The sequence below is a fragment of the Mesoplodon mirus genome (assembly GCF_964341445.2).
Source record: "Mesoplodon mirus genome assembly, chromosome: 4".
Classification (NCBI taxonomy): Eukaryota; Metazoa; Chordata; class Mammalia; order Artiodactyla; family Ziphiidae; genus Mesoplodon; species Mesoplodon mirus.
Window position 1 is genome coordinate 151,733,229 of NC_138979.1, and position 21,070 is coordinate 151,754,298.

Below are 21,070 nucleotides of genomic sequence, written 5' to 3' on the forward strand. Positions count from 1 at the left end.
GTTGTGGCTGGGCCATGCCCATCTTTATGCATCTGGCAGTATTTATATCTTTGAGTGTCAGCAATGAGCCAGAATTGACCACAAGGATCTGAAGGCTCTAAAGCCCTGCCTGGATCCTCCTCCAGCAAGGAGGAAGGGCAGGAGTGGCAGGGTTGGATCTGGGAGCCTGCGTTTGGGGTCCTTCTATGGACCCAGTCAGGCCAACCCTCTGACTTGGGCATAACTGTTGGGGAGGTAGTGAAGCCTTTCATCCTCTGTCTCTCCAGCTGACTGTGCTGTTCCTCCTGGTGACGGGCCAGGCCCTCCCCACGCCTGCTCTGGGGGGCTCAGGGAAGATGCGTGGCAGATTCTGGGAGGAAAGCCCAGCAGACCCTCACAACCATGTTCACCCCTCTCACCCAGCCTCCCCCATCCTGGGATTGGTTTTACTAGAGCCCTGTGTGTCCATATTTTCTTCCTATACTTTTCATTTCCATGCTCCTTCCTTTCGGGAACTGTCCTCTGAAAATAGAGATGATTTTTCCAGGACTGCCTCCCAATTTAATCTCACCTTTCTTCTGTTTCTTCCTAATGGATGCCTGACCCATGTTCCCTGGCAGGGCCAGTCAGAGGCCATGGCCAGTGTGATCAAAAGTTAAATGGCCAGGACATGGGTGGGCTTTGGGAAATGGGGGTTTTCCAATGTATGCAAAGATTTCTTCCATTCTCTTGACTGTTCATGTGGAGACAATTTAAAACACACCCTCTCCCCTCTCCCCTGAAGGCCAAGGCCTGAGGAGGAGTCGAGAATGAGGGTGGGAGGTGGAGGGGTCTGGTGGCAGCTGCTCCTCCCAGGCCCAGGGCTGGCAGGGCTTCTCTCCCTCCTGGGTTAGGGGAAGGGACACACAGGAGAAAGATGGGGGCATGGTTTGGGCAAAAGGGCCCTCCTTTTATAGGCCCCAGGGGTAATTATGCTTTGCACCATCTTCTAAGAGAGCTGGGGGTTGAGGGGCAGTTCTCCTGCTGCCCCTGGAACCATACCATGCTCTGATGGAGAGTCTGCCTTGCCCGACAGGTAGAGGGATGTGTGGACAGCAGAGTGTCAGGAGGGGATGCTGGCTACTCATTGGCTGTAGGGACAGGTAGGTTCTGCCAAAAGGCCCTGGATAGCTAAGATGATCCAAGACTCGCTTCTATCCTCCATGATGTAAGGCAGAAGGCCAGCTGCTTTAGCCCTTGGGTCATCAGGAAGATGCAGAGATTACACCTACTCTGCTGAGGGGTAACCCAGCCTAGAGCAGTCACTCAGAGGAGCTGGGGGACACTCTGAAAAAAAGAGGATCCAGCTACTTGGAAGAAACTCTGGGCGTCAGGTTGGGGCTGCTGGAGAGTTTAGACCATAAGTGGGTGTAACAGACGGAGGGAGAATGGCCCAGGGATGGGGTCTGGAATAAGCATGGAGCTTCTGTTCTCTGATTTGAGGGTCTGGGTGACGGGTGGGTGGGACACATCTGAGGTAGGTGTGTGCGCTGGCTGCTGGGATCACGATGTCAGAGGAGGGTAGGGGACAGGCAGCATTGGATGCTGGGGGGAACATCAGGGGAGGAAAGGGCACAGATAGGAGAGCCTTTTAGGATCTCACAGGATTGTAGTCAAACAGGGAGAGACCTGAGCCCCTGACGGGCAGGGGATGGCCACATCAGAGTCTTTGTAGAGTCTTGTAAGCTTGACTTTTTAGGGTCCTGCCTTGTTAGGAAACTGACTTGGATGGGGGGAAGCAGGCAGATGTCTCTTCCCCAAAGGAGGTTCAAGAAGATGAAGGGAAGAGGGGCAGGATGGGTACATTTCTTACCTGGACTAAAGGTGTTGAAGGTGTACTTCCAAGCCAAGCCAGCAGGTGGCGCAGGGGGCAGCACACAGACAACTAACTCCAGCTCCAGGGAGAAAAATAACCAGGGGTGTGTGACCACAGGGTCTTTGGGAGGTTCTAGAAGATGCTTGGTGAACCCAGACACGTCAACAAACAAGGGAACACAAGTGAGCTTCTCTCTAAAGGAAATGCTGATAAGTGAGAACGAGGGCAAGAGGATGCACCCCAGAGACTGTTTGACTTTAGCCGTGCAATGGTCTTACCTGCCTACCTCACAGCAAGGACTGAGCCTAGAGTGTGTATGTAGGGGGCCTCCAGGGAAGGGCACTCCAGGAAGATTGGTTTGGGAGGGTGCTGGCAATGGATGTTAGAATTCATATGGAGGATGTTTCTCTTAAGAGATGAAGGACTGCAGTGAGGAAAAAAATGAAGGGAAAAATGAACACAATCACCTACTAGGTGTTCTACCGCTATTCTCTTTTTCTATCCTCACACCCTTTCTGCGAGGCAAGTATCACTACCCCTATTTTACAGATGAGGGAAACTGAGGGTCAGGGAAAATGAGTAACTTGCCCACAGTCACACAGCTAGTGAATGGAAGTCTGAGGATGCAGATCTCTCTGGTCCCAAACCCTGTGCTCTTCCTACTAAATCCTGGTGCAAGAGAAGACGGTGGTACTATTGCTCCAGAGAAAAGAGCCTATCCGATGGGGCTCATGGTCTAAAGGGGAATGAGTCTGGCTTATGTAAGACACGTGGCTGATTGGCTGAGGCAGTGTGATCATGTCACGGCCACCTTGGAAAGGGCCAGAAGAGGGGCTTGAGGCCAGACAAGATCTATTGTTGAATACCTTAGGCAACCAAATAGCCCTGTGAGACGGTGGGGTGGGGGAAGCTGGCCACTTCTGCAGCCGAGCACTTTTTCCCTCCCCCAGTGTCTGAGGTCTGGGCTCTCATCCTCTGGGTGAGAAGGCTGTCAGCAGACAGGTTGGGAAGGTCGTTCAGAAGACAGTTGCTTGCAAGAGAAGAAAAAGAGATGGTTGGTTGAGTTGAGAGCAGCCAAAGAGATGAAGAGATGGGAACTTAGGGTGAAGAGACAAATGCCTAAAGGGAGAACAGAGACGCTGTTGCTAAACGGAGGAAAGAGCATGGGAGGAGCTGAGGCTGGAGCAGTGGGGGGTCCACCGGGTTGGTGGCAGGGATGGTGAGGGGCTCTCATGAGGAGTGGGAGGGGCAGCGGAGGGGATCAGCACTGTGTCCCAGGGGCCAGCTGCCTGTCTGAGATGACCACTGGGAACCAGGCAAGACAACCGGAGGGAACACAGAGCAGAAGGCCACCAGTGACGGGGAAAGGAGAGGGGAGTGTGCAGGGTCCCCTTGGACAGGGAGGGGAGACCTGGTCCACGGCCATCCCAGGGGAGAGAACGACTCTTCCTCAGGAGCTGTCTTTGCCATTCCCACCACCAGTGTGGGCTCTTCGGGTCCCTGCCCTGGAGGAGCTGGCAGCTGCTTGATGCCTTGGTGACTCTGAGCCAGCCACTCAGACAGACTCAGAAGAGAAGACACTGACTCCCCCATCCAGATCTGACACGCAGCAGTCAAGCTGGCAGCTTCAAGCCTCATTTCTGAGATGCCTACAATGTTAACTGAGTCCCATCCAGGGTTCATCAGTATCGGGGATGCTCTAAAACACAGATTGGAAGATGAACTTAGGAGTTGCCTTTGAGCAGCGGGGCCAGGAAGATCACGTCCGACCATAGCACAGAGAGCTGGGCGCACCGAGCAGCGGACAGATGTCCACAGAGATCCTAGAGCCAGCTTCTCCACGGAGCCTGGAGCGCCAGGGCGCGGTGCCAGACTGTAGGCAGACACAGCCCTGCCACGCTGATCCAGGCATCCTGGGGAGACAGACACGCCCAGGTTCACGGGAAGACTGACGTTTTTTCCAGGCGGGGTCTGCTCATTATGCACAAACACACCATTTGCCTTCACTGTGAAACGCCTGAATCAGCAGCTCAGTTCAGCCTCACAGGGGGAGGGGAGGGAGGATGGGGAAAGCTCGCTCAGGCAAGAAGAAACACAGCGGCTGCCTCCACACCCACATCCCTTCCCTCCAAGAGCGTCAGAGCCAGGCCTCTGGCCGCTGATTAGAGCCCTAGGCTGCCTGCTGGGGAGGCTGCTGCTGTGGGGAGTTGCCAAGGGAGTGACAGCAGCTGGAGCCAGCCAGCCACTGGCTAGAAGGTGACCTGCTGCAACCCAGTGCCTGCTCAGCCCTGGGGCACCATCCCTCACATTCTCAAGTGCCGGTTATTTCCCCGAAGCCACGTCAACCTCTAAGACGCTGGAAGGGAGAGGCAAGGGACCTGGAGTCTGGACTCCTGTGCATTCCTAAGGAGATGCCCAGTCCTCCCTCCGGGAAGCCAGCTGCAGGCGGTCTTGGAAGGTCACGGGAAGAGTGATGTCTGTGAGCTGCTCTTGGGTAAGAGAGTTTTCCCTGACAACCTGATGAAGGCCTGATAATGACAGGCACCCAGGCAAATGCTCTCCGGAGCGGCCTCACCCCAGAATCCCTGCACCACAGAGGAATGTAGCCTTGAGGCTTGGAGACAGACGGGGCACGACTGCCCCAAACAGGGAACCCCGGAGGCAGACTCTTGTCACAGCCCCTCGCAGCACCAACCCCTCTCAGGGGTATCCCTCTCCTCATCACAGCAGCCCCATTGAGAGAGTTCCTAGAGCAGGGCCTGCTTCCCACCCGCGGCCAGGAAACAGGCACAGTGTGCAGAAGAGGTTCTGCAGCCGTTGGCTGGGGGGCCCTAAGCCTGGGGTGACTCGGATCCTCTGCAATACCATTGCTTCTTCAGGAAATCAACCTCAGCATCTCAGCAATCAGCATCTCATCGCAAATGCTACACTGAGGATTCTGGGGCACTCAGCCTAGAAGATGAGGACTCTTAGCAGGACCCTCAAGCCCTCCCCAGAGCCGCACCCAGGATAAAAGGGGGACACCTAAGGTGGAGGGTGGGGCGTGAGAGGAAGGGGGATGGCTCAGCCCGCTGCCCGGCCCCAGCCTGGGACCCCGGGACCACCTTCAGGGCCCTGGCCTTGGCAGGAGCAGAGGTCCAACCCTGCCTTCCTCTCGTCCCCAAAGGAAACACCCTGGCCCCATTGCCATCTCTTTCTCATCTCCAGCCTCACACCAGCTGGCACCTGACCACAGAACCAGGTTCCTCAGAGTTGAGAACGAGACAAAAGTGGGGAAACCCGTCTCTCCCAACCCTCCCTTTATCTAGGTACATTGTTCACATACAGGAATGTTCTGGACTTTCTGTCATCCCACAGACAGAGCTTTATGAGGGCAGGGAGACCCAGGAGGATTAGGGGGTTTGCCTAAAATCATGCACGAAGTCTCTACAATTAAGGACTAGAACCCAATGTCCTGACTTCCACTCCAGGAATTTTGCCACTTGTGAAACCTTGTTTCTTCTGCTTGGCCTCATGCACTCTTACACACTTACCCGTATAATGGATTTTTTTCCCTTTCTTTTTGTTTTTATTAGAACATGCTCTAATGTGGAAAGGTAAGAGGTGATAGAGGCAATGGGTGTGCTTGAAGAAAAGCTGAATGCGTGGAATGGTACTCCAGTCCCTGCGTGTGCATACATGTGTGCGTGCACACACCCGGGAAGGGGAGGACCAGGCAGGGCTGGCAGGGTGGCCACCGTGTGCTGTGCAGCAGTCTACACAGGGATTCAGGTGTCTGGTCCACTCCCATGCAGGAAGCCGGCATGCACTACTGATGGGTTTCACGTGAAGCCACAGCGCACGGATCTATCCTATAGGGCACTGACACCAGACCACACACAGCACGGAGCTATCCTATAGGGCACCGACACCAGACCACACATGGGACAGCAGGAGAGCCACTGGACCCAGGCTTACCCCAGAGAGAAGGCTCAGCGGACAGCCGCCTTCCTGGGAGAGGCCTGAGGTTTCTGGAAAGGTTTTGAACCCTGCATGTGACCCATTCTCCTCTCTTCTCATATCAAAGACCAATGGGATATCCCACCCTCCCTCGGAATCCCATGGATCCTCATGAAAACTCAACAAAGGGCTCGGAAAGGAGAAGCAGCAGGGAATCTGTTTCCATGAGGCCTCAGGCCTGGTGTTCATTTGATTCGCCATCCGGTTTCTTCCTGGTACCGGGCACAGGCCAGTTTCCCCATCGGGGGTGGCTGGCTCTCTGGGAAGGGTCTCAAATGTGGGCTCACTCCCTCCTTCCAGAGACGCTCAGGTCCAAGCACGTTATACTCCCCCCAAATCCAGCGACATTCAGGCGGTGGATGGAGGCGGCTCTGATGCACATGTAATTACATTGCACAGACGTACATGACACAGACAATGGATGGATCGCGCAGGTGGTCACAAAGGAACCCATAGACCCGGGCCACCACTGCGTGCAGACACACAGAGACGCACAGCTGAAGCGCAGGTGGCAGGAACAGTCCCAGCCCCCATGTCCACAGTCCATGCCAGCCCCCAGAGTTCTCTCCTTCCAGTGGAGGCTGTTCCTGAGAAAAAGTCCACCAGAGACTCCCACATGCGCCGATGGGATCTTCAGAGGGAAGTCCTGGGAGAGACCCTCCAGCGGGAGCCCAGGAGTGCCCTCTGCTGGACATGAAGGGCTGGTGTAGCTCAGGACACCTCTGGCTGGCTGGAGGCATCAGAGGGAGCTCAGAGAGGGGTGTGTGTGTGTGTGTGTGTGTGTGTGTGTGTGTGTGCGCGCGTGTGTGCGTGCGTGCGTGTGTGTGTGTGTGTGTGTCAGAAGGGTGGGAAGGGCTGAAATCTAGACCTGACACGGATTCCGCACAGGAAATGCTCAGTGTTGTTGTGCATTTTTCTGGGGTGGCTGGTGTACCAGAAATTTCCACCAAGAACTCCTAAAGGTTCAGGCAAGGTCACCTGGGCACCTGGAGAGGTGGTGGACATGCAGTGGCAAAGCCATGCAAGGCACATGCTGGATTCTTGCTTTCTTCTCAGTCAGCTGCTCCCAGGACATTTCCCCAAAACCTGGATCACAGCCTCCCAGACTTCCTGCATAGACCTCCTGGGTCCTTTTAGCTAAAGGATCTATTCCAGGCCAGGTCCTGAAGCCATCTGCCAGGCCTCTGGCAGCGGGAGTGTTTGCGTCCCTCCTTCACCTCTCCCACGTGTCCTCTTTTTCTACAAGTTGGAGGCCTGTGACCCAGAAGCCCTGGGGCTCTCCCTCACTCCTAAGGGCTCCGTCAAGTCTGTTCTTGCCTCAGAGCTAGCTCTGTCTCCAACTCACTGACCCACAAGCCTCAGGCCAGGAAGGGGCGAGGGGCTCTGCTTAGGAAGAAGGAAACTGCTAGAGGGTGGATATGCCCACTTCACTGCCCCAAATGCCATGGCCGGGGCAGGAAGACCAAATGGTCCATTTGTGAGTATATTTGTGTGTGGGGGGGTGTAGAGGGTACAGTTAAGGATGGTGTTAGAGGGAAAATGGGTAAAAGGACAGTGTATACAAAGGAATCATTCCTGCCTGTATAAACTGTTCCTCCTGATGTAGATGGTAATGTATTTATATAATAAAATTTATTAGACCAAATAAAACCAAACTAAGAGAGTCATGTCAGTGGGCTGGCATGTCAGTTTCTTCTTGGTTGAAGGGAGAAGGGGAATTATTTTAGGAATTAACAAAAGCTAAGTAAACAAGGAAGACTGATTGAAGGAGTCTGGGGGGTAGGGGCAGTGTGTGCCCATCCTGGCCTCCTGCCCCAGCTGAGCCTAGTCGGGATGAGGGGGCTCTGGCAGCAACGACTCCCAGGAACTAGACAAATGGGACAGGGAACTGACCGGGGACGTTCTCTCCGTGGCTGTTCGGTGGGGACCTCGGGGAGCCTCCCCTGCTGTCTCGCCTTCCTCCTCTTGAGGCCTGTGGAAGACACGGTCCTGATTTAGAAACAAACACCTCAGAGGCCAGAGACTACCTCCAAGGCCTGGCTTCCCACCCCGTCCCCAGAGAACACAAGCCAAGTCAGCAGCCTGGCAGACACTTAGCAAGGAGCTGCTCAATCTGCCTCAGCCTGAAAGGTTAGGCAGATGCTTCAGAAATGCCATGGCTCTGTGCAGCACAGCCTCTGGTACACGTGTTCAGCTGGTTCTCAGAGCAGGGGGGCAATGGTGCAGCAGCCACTGCCCTCCACCCATTTTCTTCCTGCACGAGGCCTTCAGGCCACCCAGGATTGGGGGGGAATGAAAGCTCTTCTCTGTCTTTAAGCTCCAGACACTGTATTTCTGTATTTCTCTGACTAGTGGCCCAGGTGTGAGAGGTCACATGTGGATTGTCAAGGCATCAGGGGGCGGTTTCTGATTAGAAGGACCCTTCCCCTCCCCCTCAGCAGAGGGCTCCAGCCAAGTCCTCCCCACACTCACCCAGTCTCCTCGTCAGTTCTCTCCGGGGTCTGGTGTTCTTTGAGCTCAAGCTAGGGGAGGCAAAGGCCGGGGGTGGGTGTCGGGTCAGAGCAGCCACAGAGGGGAGGCTGTTCTCGGACAAGCTTCCTCCAAAGAGGCTCCCTGTACCCGACATACCTGGTGTTCGTTCCTTTTGGAATTAGCCCCTTTTGTCTTTGGGGTTCAAAAGTCAGTACTTTCTCCCACTCCTATTTCCTTCCCACTCTCCCGCCTTGCCCAGCCTTTACACTGTCCGCAGGTCCCCAGTAACCGCCGAAGACTTCTTGACTTGAGGAACCCCCAAGGCGCGGCTGCCCACCGCCCCGAGCCTCCCAGCTCACCGTGGTGGGCTTCTCCAGGGCGGCGAAGCGCTCTGCCCAACCTGCCGTGGATTTCTCAAAAGCCTCATGCCTCTTGATGAGCTTTTCCACACTGTCCACCGTGTGTCCAAAGTCCCGGCTGGCCAGGTAGGGCTCCTGGGCGATCAGCCACGCTTCAGCCACCGAGGCGTCCCGAGAGAACTGGCACACTTCCAGCCCTGCCACGGACAACACAGCCGGAGGGTCTGTTAGCACCCAGTGGTCCGATCCTGCCGGGACCCCGGGGGCCCCTCACAGACAGATGCGGAGCTGGCGGGCAGGCCGAGACCCACATAGGTGTCCCTGAATCGCGTGGACACCCTGCTCAGTGGTGACCTGCTGCCCGAGGCTGCTCCATCCCCATGCTGGGCCCCTACCTCATCTCCACCAATAGCGATATTTGAAAAACACATGAATTAGAACAAACTCTAAAACAAAATGGTTTTGACATCGCCCTTCAGTCTTCTGCCCTGAGTGTTCCCTTCCCGGCCCCTGGCTGTCTCACTCACATAGTCGTGTACAAGCAGCCACAGGAGACTCCAGGTCTTTGTGGCTTGAGGCTTCTACCGGGTGGTGGAATTTCCCTACCTCTCCTGTTTCCAGCTGCGGAGAACAGAGTTCTTTCTGTGCCCCCCACACCTCAGATCAAAGCTTTGGGATGCGCTAGAGCCTTACCCTGACCCCTGGAGAGGCCACAGCTCTACGGGGACACCGGCCAAGCAGGAGGCGGGGGACAGGTGGGGCAGACGGGGGACAGGGAACAGGTGCTGGCTGGTCAGAGGGAGGCTTCCAGCAGCGTGTCTGCTGGGTCTTCTCCCCCAAAGCCCTTGGCCCTGAACTTTGCTGCTGAGTGGTGCTGTGGAGGCTCTTCTCCAGCAGGGGGGGAAATCCACCGTGTTGTGCCATCACCCCTCCCCGGCCCCTCCCCACTCCCCGCCGGCGCCCCCAGGTTCCCTGGCTCCCAGGCTGCACTCACACATGTGGAGCTGCTCCTGGCGGGCCTTCCACTTCTCCTCCATCTCCTTCCTCCTGGACACCACCTGCTGCAGTTTCTCCCTGATCTGTGGGGAGAAAGGGAAGACAGCTCAGGCTTTGGTAACCCTTCCCACTGTCTGAGGTGGTGTGCGGAGGGGCCCTGCACAGCCTGCTGGGCTTTGTCACACCGACCTGGCTTCAAGTCTTGGCCCTGCCACTTGCCAGCTGTGCAGCCTTGGGTAAATTACTTAACCTCTCTGAGGTTACCACGGGCCTCACCCAGGAAGTGGGTGTCACCAAGACCAAAGCACACACACATGCGAGGGTTAGGTGGGTTATGAGCCCACTCTCCCTACAGAGTAGCGGCCAGTTCCTCGAATAGGTTTGGTGGAGCTATAATCCCCGGGCCTACACACAGCCCCAGTCCTCCCTGGGGTGAAAGAAAGCTAAGCCTCCTCAGAGAAACCACGGCCCATGGGTTCCCTCCCAGGAAGCTGTCTGGCCCAGCAGGAGCGGAGGCGAGGACAGGGAGGGCCCGTCTTGGTCCCGCCTTCCCCTCCCACCTCATCCGAGGCTTGGTGTTGCCGCTGCAGCAGGGACTCGCCGAGCTCCAGGCAGGCGCTGAAGTTCTTGCTTCGGGTTTCCATCTCCGCCAGAATGCCCTTGTGATACTTCATGAGCAGTTCCACCGAGGAGACGTCCCTGTGGGGGCGGGTGTTTGGTGAAAAAGGAAACTCTGGGTGACTCTGGCCCATCTGACACCAAGTCCCGATCAGAGGGGGACCCCTACCTGCCTGGGAGTCTGACTCTCTCCTCTCTCTCTGGACAGCCAGGAAGCCCTCTGCCAGCTGCCCAGCCCCAGCAGGAACACTGAGGCCCTAGTGTCCTCCCTTGGTCAGTGGTCAGGACATGGACGGGGGTGCAGTGACCACAAAAAAAGCCCGGGAATGTTAAATTTGGCAATAAAAAGGAATGAGGTACTGATACATGGATGAACCTTGGAAAGACTGTGGTAAGTGAAAGAAGCCAGTCACAAAGGACCACATATTATATGATTCCACTCATATGAAAAGTCTACAATAGGCAAATTTAGAGACAGAAAGCAGATTAGTGGTTGCCAGAGGAGCGGGGGGTGATGACTGCTAAGGGGTACAGGGTTTCTTTCTGGGGTGATGAAAATGTTCTAACCATGCTGTGGTGATGGTTGTACAACTGTGACTATGCAAAACAAACACTGAATGGTACATTTTAAATGGCTGAATTGTATGGTATGCGGATTATAGCTCAATAATGATGCTAAATATAAAAGCTTGACCACCGGGACAGGCACCCTAGGGCGAGAGGGACAGAAGTGGGCACAAAGTGTGTAGAGAGCTCTGATCCCGGCCGACTGCCCACGTGCCTGCCCCCACCTCTCGTGCGCAATGAGTTCCTTTCCTGAGTTTTAGGGAAATGGCCCCCATATGCCCGTGCTGGGGGAAGAGCAGGACCACTTCTGGACCTGTCCAGCTCTGAATGTGTAAACTGCTTATGTTCACTGACAACCATGGCCTCTGCCCCCACTGTAGAATCTGAATGACAGATATCTTTCTCGCCACTCTCAGGACTCCCTTTACTCTGGAATAAATAGTCGGTTCTCCCAGTGGCAGCTGAGCCACTCAGATTCTCCCTGGACCCAGCCTCAGGTGCCCCTTGGAGATTCTTGCACACCCACAGTCCAGGAGGTCTCTCCGGGACAGACCCTCGGAGCAGCGCCCTGCCCTGCCAGCCTCTGGGACAAAGTGGGCCAGGAGCGGGGCTGCCTTGAGGACGCCGCCCTCACCTGGGCTTCTCCTGGGTCTCGATTTGCCGGATGATGCTCTCCATCCAGGAGAGGAGGTCTCGGACCATGCTGAAGAAGCGGAATTTGTCCGCTGTGTCCACCAGCTGGGTGCGGCGCCCCGCGCAGGCATCGAGCAGCGCCTGCCATGCAGCGGACACCTCCTGTTCCTTGTTCTGGATGGTGTCTGCCTTCTCTCCAGCGTACGCTGTCTGCAGGCGGGTGGCCACGTCCTGGAACTGCTGTACCTGTGATGGGGCAAAAGTGAACATTGTTTTCCAGGCAGACACGACTTGGGCCTGGGATGGGCAAGGGCGTCTGCCTCCTCCCAGTCTCCCTCCTGAGGACAGTGCTGGAAGCGGGATCCACCCACTGGGTGCTGGAGAGAAGGCTTCTTGCTTTGGCACCTCTGCTGACCCAAAGCATCCCTTGGGCTCTGATGAGGATTTGGGAGTGAGAGGGGCTCTGTGCCCTTTGATGTATGATTATGAGACTAATTATGTACCAGGCACTGCTCTAAACACTTTTTTTTTTTTTTTTTTTTGCGGTACGCGGGCCTCTCACTGCTGTGGCCTCTCCCGTTGCGGAGCACAGGCTCCGGACGCGCAGGCTCAGCGGCCATGGCTCACAGGCCCAGCCGCTCCGCGGCATGTGGGATCTTCCCGGACCAGGGCACGAACCCGTGTCCCCTGCATCGGCAGGCAGACTCTCAACCACTGCGCCACCAGGGAAGCCCCCTAAACACTTTTTGTTACTCTCTTTATCTTTACAACACCACTATCAAAGAGGTACTATTATTATCCCTGTTTTTGAGATGAGGAAACTGAGGCACAGGGAGGCTAAGTGACTGGCCTGAGGTCATTCACGCTCAGAGAGGGTGCAACGGGGATTGGAGGCGTGCTCTCAACTCCCTGTTCCTAACCGTTCTGCATGGTGCCATCCTCTGTTTGAGGCCGGCCCCAGGGCAGTGAAGCCTCATTCCTGAGACCTCGTTGGGGCTGTACCTGCCACAGGGGCTCCAGTACCCCCAAAGCGCCTCCAGCTGGAGGACAAATCTTTAGGCTGTCCCCTTCTTGGTGAACCAGGGGCCCAACCTACTTTGGTGTTCTTTCCTGAAACCCTGCTGGGTCGGTGCAGGACTGCACAGCTGGCCCAGCTCTCCCTGCTCCACTGGAGGCCCGGTGAGTCCCCACAGCTGAGCCCCTTGCCCTCACCCTTTCCATCATGCTGAAGTCTGCAGAACCCTAGGGGCCTGGGGAGGTACCTCAGGGGGCACCCCATGATGAGAGGAGGGAGTCTAAGCTGGTCTTGGGCCCCCCTCCAGCTCCCATGGGGAAAGACTGAACAGCTCAGTGGCTAAGGGTGTGGAGTCTATAGCCAGACTGCCAGGATCTGAATTCTGGCTCCACTGCTTAGCTGCATGTTTCTGGACAATTTAGTTACCCTTCTGTGCCTTGCTTTCCTCATCTAGAAAAGGCAGATAACATTATTCCCTTCCTCAGAGGGAGGCTGAGGATTCAGTGACCACGTATATTGCTTAGAACAGTACCTGGTGCTAGAAAAGTGCTACATGTATGTTCACTAATGATACTGTAATACTTGGACAACCAGAGAAATTGCATTGGAAGGTATTTTTGCATCGGGTTTTGGGAAAGGTTCAGTTTTAAAGAACTAGTTCTGAAGCTAAAGAACACCTGAAAGCCTCTGCTTCCTGCCCGGAGCTGTTGCTTCTCTAAGGAGATGCCTGTTCGAGAAGTCTCCCCGCTAGGAGCCAGGAGAGGACCTGACACTGCGCCCCAGGGAAGCTAGTCATGGGGAAGGCGTGGACGGACAGCCAGGGATGAGAGGCACCTGCACACCCAGCAGGTGGAGCTCCCGCTCGAAGGCTGTGTGCACGCGGTGAAAGGACTCGGCGGTGCTGGCGTCCAGCCCCACATCCTCAGGCAGCTCGCGGTGCTTCTCATCAATGAGGCCCAGGATCTCGGCGCCAGTGTAGAAGTAGCGCTGCAGGTCATAGGAGGCGGCCAGCAGCTGCATGCGCGTGTCAATGAGCTCCAGCAGGTCCGCCCACATCTCGTTCAGCCCGTCCTTCCACTCGGCGATGGTGGCCGCCTCTGCGTGGCCCACGTCGATGAGCCGCTCAATGATGGCATTCACGTTGTCCACCCGCTCCTGCCCAATCGCCCCGGTCTCCCGGGCAAAGTCCCGGAACTTGTCCCGGAGCATCTGGACGGGGGTAGACAGAAAAGCGGTTACCGGTTATCAGGGCTCAGGGGTGCGGTGGTGTCATCACACTAGCTGCCGACTCTCCCAGCGGCACCTGCCACTGTCTGGAGCTGGGCTCTCACGTCTGCCCCAGGGCACCTGAGCTCACACCGGGGGAGCCCGCATCTCTGCAGCACTTTGCACCTGGCGGGTGTGTGTTTGTGTCTGGAACGACAGCTCCTAGGTCTACTGCCTTAGAGGGAGACAAAGCAAGCGGTGGCCATGGGTACTCACAGTCACGTGGTCGAAGTCTTGCCCCATTTCTGGGGAGGAGGCCACCAGCTCCTTCTCCGTGATCCACTGCTCCAGGTCTTCCACCTCCCGCTTCAGCTGGAACAGGTGGTACATGTTCTCCAGCTTCCGCCTGCGCTCCTCTGCCATGTCCTTCAGCCCCGCGTACTGCTTGTCCACCTGCCCCTGAAGTCTGATGATCTGTTCCCTGGAATTCAAAACAAGAAAGCCCTCAGGGACGGCAACAGAGAACCCAGAGCAGCCAGATCAGAGGAGCCAGCCTCCTCCTCCCCAGGCCCGAGGCAGGGACGAGTGGCGGAGCACAGCTTCAGAGAAACGGCAGAGCGACTTTTCACGGGGAAGAGTTGGGGAGAGAAGGAACCATCCCTTAGACCATGATGCTTCAGGGGATAGTGAAATGTGTTCCCTTAGAGAGGGTGCCTCCTGCCCCTGCCCCTGACTCTGGGAAGCTCAGAGAGACAAGTGTACATGGAGAACTCTTCCGCTCTTCTTCCAGGGAGGCTGAGGCGTGGGCTGCCTGAGCCTGGCTCCACCAGCAGCAGACCCTGCTCAGCTCTTCCGGGAGGGACATGCCATACCAGGGGCTCGATCCCTGGGGCTCCTTGGGAGATGCTGAGGCAGCTGCTGTGGGTGCCCTGAAGGTGACTGAGGACAGGGCCATGACTGGGGGTGGCCTGAGGTGTCTGGCCTAGTGGACTCCCATTTATGCAAAACCCACATAACTGAACAGTTTAGATGGGTATATAATGATTTCGCTGAGACACTGTGAGATCCTGAGGTACCTTCTGGACCACAAAAAGAAAAGCAAATTTAGGCTATGTTGAAAGATGCTGAATAACTCTTGAAAAGACTGGAGCTCTCTGTTCACCAAGAGGGTAGTTTTGCTGTTCCATTTCCTAATCTCTTTGCAAACCAGGCCTCAGTCAGCCCTGTGTGAAGTTACACAAAACCACAACATAAAAGGGAATTGGGCCAATCAGCAGGCCAGAAGGCAGTTTTCTCAAACCCACAGTTTTCGGTAAAACTGTTCCTGTTTTCCGCCTTGGACCTGAAGGGATCCTGGTTGGTGGCGGCCCTGGCCTGATGCCCGGGATCTGGCCAAGTTGTCCCAGGAGGCACACGCACCCCTCAGGGTGGCCTGCAGACAGCAGGCTCTGGGCCCGGCCGGCCAGCTGCTTGATGTTCCTCCCGTACTCGTCTACTGTGCGTTGCTGCCGCAAGTGCCGCTTCAACATCACGATGGCGCCCTCTTCATCCTAGGAGGCAGCGGACTGTCAGGGCACGAGCTCACCTGGCCCAGGTTACAGCCCAGCTCCTGGAGGTGCCCGAGATGGGGGAGGGCCAGCCTCGCAGGACACCCATAGGAGAGCTGCGCACAGTCCCCTCCCCTCTCCTCCCGTTACCCGGCAACACCCACACCCTACCTTCCATTTGTCACTCTCAATTCTCATCTGACATCCACCCTTCCCGGCCCAGATCCAACCTCTGTCCCCATGGAAACTTCCTGTATCACCCCAGCTTTTAGAGACCCCCCTCACCTCTCACCCCCTCCCGCAGTAGTTCATCTGCACAGAATCCATGGCACAAAAAAGGTGAAGAACGCTTGGGTTAGAGCAAATCTAATTGGCAAACAGGGCGCCCGGCTGCAGTACGTGCACTGTATGTTCTTGAGAGGAGGGGCGTCCTGAGAAGGAGGGTACCTCGTACACCCTCTCCCTGCCCTCACTCCTCACACACCTGGCCTTACAGGTTCCCCACTGACTGCCCACCTCCACCCAGCTCTTCCTCTGGGCTGGTCTTGACGCCCAGCCTGGCACCCTGCCCGAGCCGACCTGGGGGGTCTCGTCGGAGAAGACGTAGAACTCCTGCTCACTGATCCAGGCCTCGGCCTCGCCCGCGTCCAGGTAGTACTGCTGCGCCTCGCTGGCGTCCCGCAGGCGCTGCAGCCGCCCGGCCGCCGTCTCCCGCAGCGTGTCCCACGAGCCCTGCAGACGCCCCAGGCGCTCCTCCACGTCTCGGCAGTCGATCTCGGCCGTGGCCACCAGCTGCTGCCCTCTGTGCAGCACGTCCTCCACCCGCGGCGTGTGGCCCAGGATCTCATTCTGCAGTGTCTGCGGCCAGAGGGGAAGGGCTCAGGGGCTGGTCTTCCCACCGTGCAGGGCAGCCCAGGGTCACACCCTGGCACCTCTCGCCCTGAACCCCTTGGGGAAGCTTGAGCGGAGCAGATGTGGCCATAAAGACTGCCAGTGACCAGGAGCCCAGCACGGTGCTGGGCCTGCCACCTCATTCCCCGCTGGCCCCCACCATGACCTTCTGAGGTGAGCACTGGACACCAGCGCACAGCAGTTAGGTGACTGGGGACAGCGAGTGGCAGAGTGGGATTTGAACACGGCTCTCTCGGAGCCCAGAGCCTGTGCTCGAGGGCTCCCTACACCTCCTGTTTCAGCAGAGCTTGATTTCTTAGCTGTACATGGTGGAGGAGAGGAAAACGATTCTTAAATGGCCTTTTGAGATCTGATTTTAGCAGCTTTTTTACTCTGTATAAAACAATAGTTGACAGTTGCTCCTTGTTCAGAGTTTAGGATTTCGTTTTGTTTTCCCGTTTCTATTTCTCAAATCATTTGTGAGCTTTGTATTATTTCCTGCTTGAGCTTTTGGTCACCAAGATGGCATTTTCTTCCCACTCTGGTGATGGGTCACCTTTATCTTCAGGGGGCCGTGACATGTTGTCACTCGCTTTCTGGGTCCTAGAGGCCCCAGCCTGGTTGCTCCTTGCGTGTGGGCTTTTGGCTCCTTACCCCCCATCTCCTCCCTTTTTACAATTTTCCATGGCCTTGAAAACTGTCTAGAGGGCGGGGGGTAAGAGCAGTACACACAGGCTGTGCTATGACTGTCAGCATTTAAAACACATAGAACTAGCAATACCCACAAGTCACCTAACTTGCTGAAATGCATCTTTACACTTGATGCTCAGAATCTCGATTCTGACAATTTCCCGTGGTCTCTGCAACTGTAGTCAAACAACCTGTGATGTCAGCTCCGCTTGCCTCTTTACTTTCCCTGAGATCTTATAACCTCTCCCTGAGATCTTATATCCTAAAAAGGTATTTCTTTCTCTCCTTTTAAGCAATTCCTTTCTAGGCTCCTGTGCAGTATGCTTACTTAGGACATCTTCCCTGACTTCATTCATTCAACCCATAGGTATTATTTCTGATGTATCAGGCCCTGTTCTAGGTTCTACGGACAATATGGGAACAAGATAAACAAAACCCCTGCCCTCATAAAGCTTACACTCTAGAAGAGGAAATGATAAGCATGTAAATAAATGAATGAATGTACATAACAGGTACTACGAGAAAGAGACACCACTGAGATGAGGATTGTCTTCCAAGGCGTGGTGGTGGCCACTTTAACTGGGGGAGTCAGGAAGGGTTTTCTGTGCAGATGACATCTGAGTAAGACATGAATGATGAGGAGAGGGCAACCCCACAAAGATCTGGGGGATGAGTGTTGCTGGCAGGAGGGAAGAGCGAGTGCCAAGAAAGTCCCGGGGGTGGAAGCAAGCCTGGATGGTCCAAAGGGCCAGGCAAGCTAGAATACTGTGAAGGAGGGCAAAAGTGATAAGGGAGGAGATGCGGGAGAAGGCAGGGGCCAGACCAGGCAGGACAGTGGTTCTTAACCGTGGTTGCAGGCTGAATCATCGGGGAAAACAGACACAGCCAGGGCCCCATCCCCAGAGATCCTTATTAATTAATCTGAGGTGGGACTTGGGCTCTCCTATGTTTTTAGGTTCCCCCAGGTGATAATAATGTACAGCCAGAGTTGAGAACCCTTCGTGTGGCACCTTGTAAGTTCTGTTCTAGTTGCAATGACAGCCATTAAAGTGTTGATTCTCAAAGTGGGGTTCCAGGCCAGCAGCATCAGCATCGCCTAGGATCTTGATAGAAATGCAGATTATCAGCCTCTGCTCCCAGAGTTTGATGCAGTAAATCTAGGGTGGAGCCTGGTCAACTGTGTTTTAACAAGCCCTCCGGGTGAGTCTGATGCACACTGACCACTGCAGTAGAAGAAATGATAAAATGGGATTTTGGCTTTAGCAAGGCTAGCCTAAAATAGTCTTTTCCGGGGCAGCCATGCTCTCCCACGAGATTATCTTTCCCTTCTTGTTAAGGGGAGCCCCATCCATATTAGTCTTGCCCTTCTCCTGAAATAGCAACCTTCAGCCAGGGGAGTTGAAAATCATTTGGCAATAACACTTATTGAGGCTAAAGTCTTGAGTACTGGAAGGACTAGAGTTGGCTCAATTTATAGTTGAGGAAACTGAGGCCCCGAGAATAGTCTTCCACCAGTCTTCCCCACTTTAACTGGAGGGTGTGATGTTAGCAGAAGCCCCGCCTCCACCACCTTCTAATTCAGGTCCCTATGTGTTGCCACCGGAACCTCTGTGGGTTTTGTTTTTTTTTTTTTGCTGTACGCGGGCCTCTCACTGTTGTGGCCTCTCCCGTTGCGGAGCACAGGCTCCGGACGCGCAGGCTCAGCGGCCATGGCTCACGGGCCCAGCCGCTCTGTGGCATGTGGGATCTTCCCGGACCGGGGCACGAACCTGTGTCCCCTGCATTGGCAGGCGGACTCTCAACCACTTCGCCACCAGGGAAGCCCAACCTCTGTGATTTGATCATGCCAACTAGAAGCAAAGCATTCAAGGGAGGTTTTAAGGAACCTCTTTGAATATAATTAATTCAGGCCTTTGCACAGTTGCTGGGTTCTGTGAGCAGATGTTGGCTGCTGATATTTGGGGGGAAGGACGTACTGTCTGCCATGACCTTCCTTCCCCAATGAGCTGCAGTACCGACTGGCACTCTGGGGCACACTGCTCTTCTCTGGGATAAGTTCCCAGGTTCTCCTTGCTCAAGGCTGCGGCTGCCGCCACATCCTGAGCCAAAGAGCGGACCAGGCAGGAGGGACTCTCTGCCCAAGAGCAGGGGTACGGCCAGCCCCTGGCTAGACCACGTGGCCAGACCATGACCCCGTGCAGCTGGCCTTCCTGGAGGACGCAGGCTTCCCCTGCAGCCCTGACACAGAGGAAGTGCATCTGCTCACTTCCAGGATTCTGACCAGGGCTGCAGAGATTCCCAGTCCAGCCTGGGAAAGCAGAACAGCCAACGGATGTTTCCTCCAATGGCTCAGAGTCCAAGTTTAGCGGCTTCCTCATGGCGTTGCAGCCCCACAAGTATGCTCATGTGTCTAGAGAACAGGGGCCTACTTACCCTGAGGAGACTGAATAGGCCAAGCTTAGCCCTGGAAGAGGGACAAGGCAGTGATGGGAGAGACGCCAGGAGCTAAGCGCCTCCTCTTAGGGAGGTCACAGAATACAGAAGCTGTAAAGCACATGAAACCCCAGGCCAGGGCCTCCAGGTCCTGCACGCACCTGTGCCCTGATGGGTCTGAATGGCCCCAAATCCCAAAGCACCTGGAACCCCCAGCCCCATTCACCTCCGCCCCACTCTGTGGTCCTCCCAGAATTCTCTCTGCCATCATCAAAGCTGCTCCTTTGGCTATGAGAATACAAACACAGACTGGGGACCCTGTAGCTAGCTATCAACAAGAACAATAACCTGGGGCTTCCCTGGTGGCGCAGTGGTTAAGAATCCGCCTGCCAATGCAGGGGACACGGGTTCGAGCCCTGGTCCGGGAAGACCCCACATGCCGCGGAGCAACTAAGCCCATGTGCCACAGCTACTGAAGCCCGCACGCCTAGAGCCCGTGCTCCACAAGAGAAGCCACCGCAATGAGAAGCCTGCGCACCGCAACGAAGAGTAGCCCCCACTCACTGCAACTAGAGAAAGCCCTCACACAGCAACGAAGACCCAACGCAGCCAAAAATAAATAAATAAATAAATAAATAAATAAAAATTAAAAAAAAAAGAACAACAGTGTGTTATGTGCTGCTGGGGACCTTGTGCAGATCAGGGCTGGGGCTTCCTCCGTGGGGCAGGTGAGACTGACGAGGTGGCAGGACTCACCTGGTTCTTCTTTATGAGCAGCTGCACAGTTTGCAGGTTCGTGCCATGGTCGGTCGACTGGGCCAGAGGCAGCCTCTCCTCCACCCAGAGCTGCGGAGACCAGAAGGCGGGGGACAGCTGACGACAATCACAGCCACCATTTCCCCATCACTCACCGTGGGCCAGACAGAGCTCTGCTTACTCTGTTTCCCCAGCTCTTCCCAACACCCCATCAGGGTTTTGTAAAAGGGGGGCACTTTGCTATTTTGAACTGAGGTTCCAAATAACTTGCTCCTGGTCACTTGGAGGGAAGGCAACGTAGCTGGATCTCGAGCCCAAGTCTGCCTGGCCCCAAAGTCCACGAGCGAGCTACCATTCAAAAGGCACTGGCTTACACTGACGTTTCATGTACTCATCACGACCACCCGATGAGACAAGGCGGTGAGATGACCAGACGTCTGCTACCAAGAACTGCCCCGGGCAGCAGCCAGCTATCCCGATGACAGCTGCTGGCTCAGCCGCTGGGGGAGGGGGGAGCTGCGGCCCACCCACCGTCTCATCCTCTAAGTCCCGGCTGATCTGCAGCTTGGCTCTGGATGATTCCAGCTGCTGCTTCCTCCTCCCCAAGGGCTCCAGAAGGTCCAGGAACCGCTTCTCGATGCTCAAGTCTTCATGCTCTGCCTCCTCTCCCAGCGAGGGCATCTGGGCAAACAGCTCCTCCAGTTCCACCTTCCGCACGTTCACTTGGTCCTCCACACGCTGGGACACAAGGGGACAGTGTCGGCACCAGCCCTGGCACCTGGGCAGCCCCTCGTCCACTTCATCGTGCAAATTCCACCCATCCTCAAAGGCCTGGTTTGAGCTCAGCTTCCCCTAAGAAGTCTCCTTGGATTGCCCCCACCTCATCTTTTGCCCCTCTGAGCGTCTGTCCTATACTTCTCATGCCCACTTTTATGACCCCGTCTGGATCCCTCCCTGTCTTACTCATTGCAAAAGGGTAGGAGCTGGGCTGTGAACCGGGAGACCTGATAAAAGCCAGCCCAGCTAAGGGCACAGGAGGGTACTCCCTTTCAGG

The 21,070-nt window shown here is 55.7% G+C and overlaps 1 protein-coding gene across 1 annotated transcript in view; it reads right to left on the bottom strand.

Moving 5' to 3' along the window:
* SPTB (spectrin beta, erythrocytic) overlaps nucleotides 1-21,070 on the bottom strand; it is a 128,692-nt gene that overhangs the window by 7,951 nt on the left and 99,671 nt on the right. Inside the window, exons 21-32 of the mRNA XM_082616970.1 lie at nucleotides 20,548-20,754; nucleotides 20,017-20,106; nucleotides 15,826-16,104; nucleotides 15,119-15,249; nucleotides 13,976-14,180; nucleotides 13,328-13,702; nucleotides 11,480-11,724; nucleotides 10,221-10,359; nucleotides 9,659-9,743; nucleotides 8,665-8,861; nucleotides 8,306-8,355; nucleotides 7,727-7,805 (exon numbers count right to left, since the gene is read on the bottom strand). Of these exons, the coding sequence (XP_082473096.1) occupies nucleotides 7,727-7,805; nucleotides 8,306-8,355; nucleotides 8,665-8,861; nucleotides 9,659-9,743; nucleotides 10,221-10,359; nucleotides 11,480-11,724; nucleotides 13,328-13,702; nucleotides 13,976-14,180; nucleotides 15,119-15,249; nucleotides 15,826-16,104; nucleotides 20,017-20,106; nucleotides 20,548-20,754 (2,082 nt within the window). The remainder of the gene's footprint in view (nucleotides 1-7,726; nucleotides 7,806-8,305; nucleotides 8,356-8,664; nucleotides 8,862-9,658; nucleotides 9,744-10,220; nucleotides 10,360-11,479; nucleotides 11,725-13,327; nucleotides 13,703-13,975; nucleotides 14,181-15,118; nucleotides 15,250-15,825; nucleotides 16,105-20,016; nucleotides 20,107-20,547; nucleotides 20,755-21,070) is intronic.